The sequence below is a fragment of the Diadema antillarum genome, unplaced genomic scaffold (assembly GCF_040938485.1).
Source record: "Diadema antillarum isolate AM-2024a unplaced genomic scaffold, OU_Dant_1.0 scf00000134, whole genome shotgun sequence".
NCBI lineage: Eukaryota > Metazoa > Echinodermata > Echinoidea > Diadematoida > Diadematidae > Diadema > Diadema antillarum.
Genome location: NW_027271023.1, coordinates 379006 through 384791, shown reverse-complemented (window position 1 = coordinate 384791; position 5786 = coordinate 379006). Strand labels below are relative to the sequence as shown.

At 43.2% G+C, this 5786-nt stretch overlaps 1 protein-coding gene across 1 annotated transcript; it reads left to right on the top strand.

Annotated features, from left to right (window-relative positions):
- The first annotated feature begins 239 nt into the window (after positions 1–239).
- Positions 240–3969, top strand: LOC139720817 (histamine N-methyltransferase-like). Its single transcript, XM_071632154.1, has 3 exons — positions 240–429; positions 2626–2979; positions 3575–3969. The coding sequence occupies exons 1-3, from the start codon at positions 240–242 to the stop codon at positions 3967–3969; spliced, it is 939 nt and encodes a 312-aa protein (XP_071488255.1).
- The last annotated feature ends 1817 nt before the right edge of the window (positions 3970–5786 follow it).

Here is a 5786-nt window from a genome sequence, read left to right as displayed (position 1 = left end):
CCATGGGTATAAGTATAATGACCGTATACCAAGGCTCCTTTCATTCTTGCTCAGCCGATGACCTTATTGTGACCTATGATGCGATGGCTATGATGCTTTACAAGTGTGTTAAGTCGTTCATAAAAAGTTCCCTGATCCGCACCGTGAAGACGTACGTGTAAAGTGCTTCTATCGCTGAATACTATCGTCTGCGTAGGCCACGTGAATGCATACTCTCGAATAGCTCTGCAGTGAACACGATGAACATTTTGACAGCAGATCTCGCTCATTACAGCAAGGCGTACGACGTGTTCGTGGAGAAGGCTGGAAAGCATACCAGTGACCAGCAATGGGCCAAGGAAAACTTTCCGGCGCTTGTCGTTCACAAGTTGGGAGAGATCCGTCCCTCGGATCACACCCTTCGGTCTCTAGGGGTTGGGAGCGGGACAGGTAAGCTTAATTCTTCAGTTGAATACGTCGACGTTGCATTTTTTTTTGATGTGCCTTATGGACCTTAAATGTGCCTCTACTACGGCAGCCACGACGCTGTTAGAGAAGTACCAAGAAGGAGCTGTTATGTTTACAGGAAGGTGGGGAGTGTTAGTCTCGGTCACACCGCGAATTGTGAAATATTCCCAAAACAGTGACGATGGAATTACGATACTAATTATTGTATTCAGTATATGATGCCAGGGAGGTCACTTATCTGTGCATCCCGACCAGACGCCGTGCGAACAGGGAGGTGGAACAGCGACTGGGCTGTGTATAATGTAGTTATATGCATGAATGCAGTACAGCTCTTATCGGCTCAGTGACGCACTCATGTGTGCTCTCAACATTTCTGCAATCATTGAATTTACAAAATCATTTGCGTTGAATTTTCCTTGTAGGTTTGAAACTTGTGAAAAGCCAACACCACCACCACCCCACCCCCGCACATGTTTATACAGTAATTGTAGTAAAATGGTTGTTGTTCACGTCATAAGCCAGTCCATGTCCCTTGTTCTTGCCTTATATACTCGGAGTTTAGCCCCCCAAATAATAATGTAGGCCTACGATGTCACCATGTACAACACTATAGCACCTGGAGGGAGTATTTAGCATAACGTTCCCACTGTTAAAGTGCAGTAATAGGCAAGATAACCAAGATAACCAAATCTGTGGAAACGACAATGTCATAGCCCTTATAATGTCAACGTCAAATATTGTTTGCACCAATATAGATAAGAGGAGTCATTGACATATCTAAACTTTTACGAGGTTTATTTTATAGGGTAAAATCAAACAGATTGATATGAGTCCTTGTATTTCTAATGTATTTGTATTAGATATTAAAGGGACTGTACAGTACTGGTTGAGGTAGGGATTCATGTTTTGAACATTCCACAGTGAGATAATAAAAAGCCTCTTATGAAATATGAAAGAGCATGTAATTTTAAAAAGGATTCAACTTTTATTTGATGAAAATAGGTTTTCAAATGGCTGAGATATCCCAAAAAGTGCTAATAATAAAAGGCGACATGCCCCAACTTTATTAGTATCTCTTTGTTTCACCTTGTTTTTGGACATCTCAGCCATTTCAAAACCGATTTTCATCGAATAAACTTTTGATACCCCTTAGAACTGCATGCTCTTTGACATCTCATAGAGTGGTTTCTGAATATCTCACAAAACGTTAAAAGCTAAATCTTCACCTCGACCAGAACTGTACACACCTTTAATATTCATTGGTCTTAAATGCCCACGACGAAAACACACACACACACACACACACACACTATCAATGACGACCCATTTTAGCAAACTTCATTATCTTGATGTAATAAAGATAATCCGCACAAAAATGAGATGAGCATTACTAGAGGACAATGCTGCCTCTCTGATCAAAAACTTGTGGGAACAAAAAATGTTAGATCGATTATAAACGTTCTGTCACACCTTTCCGGGCAAGCTATGCGGGTTTGTTGCGTGTAGGGATTTTCCAGCACGCGGGATAATTCTCTGCGGGCAGATACATGTACTAGGATTTTGGCTAGTTTCGTGTTCGTCTTATACCTGCTGGTCGTGTGCTGCTTACGTTGAACTTATGTTCTAGTTGCGGACGACATGCAGGCATTGCGAAGTGCAACTGCGTGTTTTCTGCATGGGAGTTGCCTGCGAGATTTGGCCGCTATACGAGCATCCTATTATACTGGTGTTCTCGAACCTCTGCGGACAATACCCGCGATTCACCCGGAACTGCATTTGACCATGCTCAAGGGCCTGTACACAAATGTACCACCTTTCTGGGCAAGCATTGCTTGTGAAATGCTGGGAACAGTTTTTGCTACCCGAAGGTCCCCGCAGATGACACATACCCAAGCGCGCCGGAACACTTCTGATCTGATTTTTGTTTTGTTTTGTGTGTGTGCGTGTGCGTGCGTGTGTGTGTGTTTGTTTGTTTGTTTGTTTTTGTTTTGTTTTGCTTTGTTGTTGTTGTTGTTTGTTTTTGTTTTTGTTTTGTTTTTTTTTTTTGGGGGGGGGGGCAAAATCTCGACGATTTACATGTAGGTTTAAAATCAAAATAAAACATAAGTCTGCAACTGCTTATCCGTAACGACAAATCCTTGCACGACATTTTCGCCTTTTATCTTTGTTAACCATCAGGCGAGTATGACATCATCTTGTTGCGCATGCTCTCTCAGCGCTTTGCCCGCTTCAACCACGTGGTCCTGGAACCCGCACGGGTCTATCTGGAAGAGTTCCAGTCGGCCGTCACCAAGGAATCGTCGAGTGGTGATTGGTCTGTGCCGGGAGCTGCTAACTTCGAGTGGCACAACGAGACGTTGGAAGAATACATGGCGAAAAAGAGTGGCCAGAGCAACGAAGGGTCGCCGCAGCAGTTCGATTTTATATCTGCCGTGCACAGCCTGTACTACGTGGAGGACCTTCGTGTAGCCTTGCAATTTCTGTACGATAGCCTGGCACCAGGAGGGATTCTCCTGACCACCCTATTGAAAGGTATATCACTTTCATTTTTTCATATTTACATGAACAATTATATCATTCCTGAGACAATTGTCATTGATGATGATTATTATCATCGTTTGTTATTTGGTCATAATATTCCTGGTAATTCCTTGAAGTTACTTTGGAATTAGCAGCATTTTGCAGCCTTTGCCGCATCCGCGTCCCATTTCTTTTGCGCACTCTTCTGACCATGTTTCATGCATACTTTTGTTTCACAGTTTGCTAAATAAAACACCCACAGGATTCGAATTATTAAGTTAAAAAAGATGAGATTTGAAATGTCTGCCACCCACGTCACCCACTGATGACGTCACCTTCAATATTCCGGTATTTCATTCAAGGTACTATAAGAACTCAAGCCTGTAGGAATTCAGATCAACTCCACCAGAATCCAAACTCATGTAGAGATCTACATTTATTGTCTTTATTTACATTGTATTTGCTTTCGATTGATGTGCCCAGTTTAAAAATCCGGAGATATTAAAAGTGAAATTCCACGCTGGGCGTTAATTTGCCCTGGTGTCAGTTATAATCGCTTCATTTATCTTGATATCACGCACGTACATTAAATTTTATCATAATACAGACACTTCTAGTCTGAATGCTCACGAATTTCGCGAAGAGGATTACAGCAGCTCGACGAGGGTCAAGCGAATCCTGAATGAGCTCGCCATCCCATTCATGATCTCCGAGCAGCGAATCACCGTCGACATCACCAGCATGTTCGATCAGGGCTCGGCCGAGGGCAATCTGCTGATCGATTTCTTCACCCACGTCGGTCACTTTCGAGAGACAGCAACGAAAGAAATGGAGGATGCTGTGTTGACTAGGTACAGGGAGCTAGCGAGGGAGTACCGTGTAGCCAGGGGAGCGGACCTCGAGCCTGGGTCGGATGGTGCTGGTCTTTGCGACCCGGATGATGACAACGAACGCATTCTCATGGGGAGAATTTGGGAAAATGTCATCATCACAAAAGCTTGATGTCCGCACAATGTCTTTTTTGATATATATTATTCATATATCAGTGTTGTACCGTATACGACTAGTAATCGCTCATTCCATGCTCAAAAGTATCATGTAACAAATCATCCAAATGTAATCTACGTTTTGTTTTTGTTTTGTTTTTGTTTTTAATGAGGTGTAACGAGTTGTACCTGTGTAGCGAGTTTGAAGCTTTTGATACTCATGCTATGGAGAGATATTTTATTTGCGACGTCATAGGTAGCTAACTATAACTTTAAAGACATGTACATTTCGTTCACGGGGCTGATGTCCACTATAAAGGGCGCGGACAAGTCTAGGAAGGGTTGCGGAAGCAAAGTCTGTCATTTTGGCATCCTGTCCGCGTCAGACGCTGAAAAAGTGTGCGAATCGGCTTGTCCTGGGACTAAGTTCCAAGAATCTCTGCGGACTGACTGCACACATTCCTACGAGAGTGTGCTAGGAATCAGGAAGAGCGCGAAATACCTCAGAATAAGCTAATTGTAGCTGGACAGCGCGGACACGGCTAGGATTACACCAGGAGTGGTAAAATCATGAATGAGGACAATCAGGATAACTTGACATGAGTTAGATATGCGGGCAGTATAAATATGTAGGGCGAGGGACAACCGTCATGGACGTCACACCAGCCGAAATTCAGTTTGCCTTATTGCTTCAAATACAAGCTGTTAGAGAATGCTCAGATAGCCATGGTCCTGGTCTCCTTTGAATGGGCTAGGATGGTCCAATTCTAACAGGTTAAATCATTTTTACAAACTTATAACTTAGTACTTTGACTAGTACTTTGACATAAGTATAGATATAAAAATAAAAGAGTTTGACCTAGTTCCACTTTTGTGGGTTTTGAGCTTCTCGGTCTCATTTGAATCGAACAAAACGATGTACAATGTAATGGCAACTATTAAAATCCCCTCAAATAAAAAGTTGTTTCTGAAAAAAAAAACGAAAAAAAAGTTCACTCGGAGCGGAGGGGGCTGCTTCCTCTTCTTCTAGTTACTGCTGACAAAGTGTCCACTGCCTTTTGCTGTTCTTCTTCATTTGGCGCCGGGATATACTGACATTTACATGTTTCTCATTAGAGGAGGAGAGAATCAGCTGCGAGGCTAGGATGGGGACCTCACCCCTCCCCCTTCTTTGTTTTATGTTTCATAGGCATAATGCTGTATTGACTATTCACCTTCAAAATCCTTTTGCTAGTAGGAATCTGTTGGCTCTTATTCTTGATCACAATGTCCGCAGCGGCCTCGCGTACTTGCATTTTTTGATCCGCATCGGCACTGCGCTGTCCTAAAACATTCCGGGGCCCTGTTTCATAAAGCTGTTCGTAAAGTTACGAACAACTTACGAGCGACTGGTGATTAGTTCTGAAGTGCTATACTTATCAGAATTTCAATAATTCAGCACAAGAACTGATCACCAGTCGCTCGTAAGTCGTTCGTAACTTTACGAACAGCTTTATGAAACACCCCGGGTGTCTTCCGCTTTCATCGCGAAGCTGCCAGGCACCGCATTATTCTTTTAGGCGCGTTTGCGGAAGGGGCGGAAGGGTTACGGAAAAGCGGGATGTCCTGACGACGTCCTCCCAACAAGTTGCCGAAAGTGTCAGGAAGTTCATTTCCGCGCTCAAATTTTGGTCTCAATCAAAATTTGGTAGCGCTAATTTTTCATGTTCAGGACAGTGAACGGACTCTTTCAAGAACGTGCGGGGAGGTTGCCGAATAAATGCGAAATTACTAAATTTGCTGTCCGAGACTTGTCCGCGCCCTTGTGGACGCCTGCGTGGTCTTTCAAGAAAT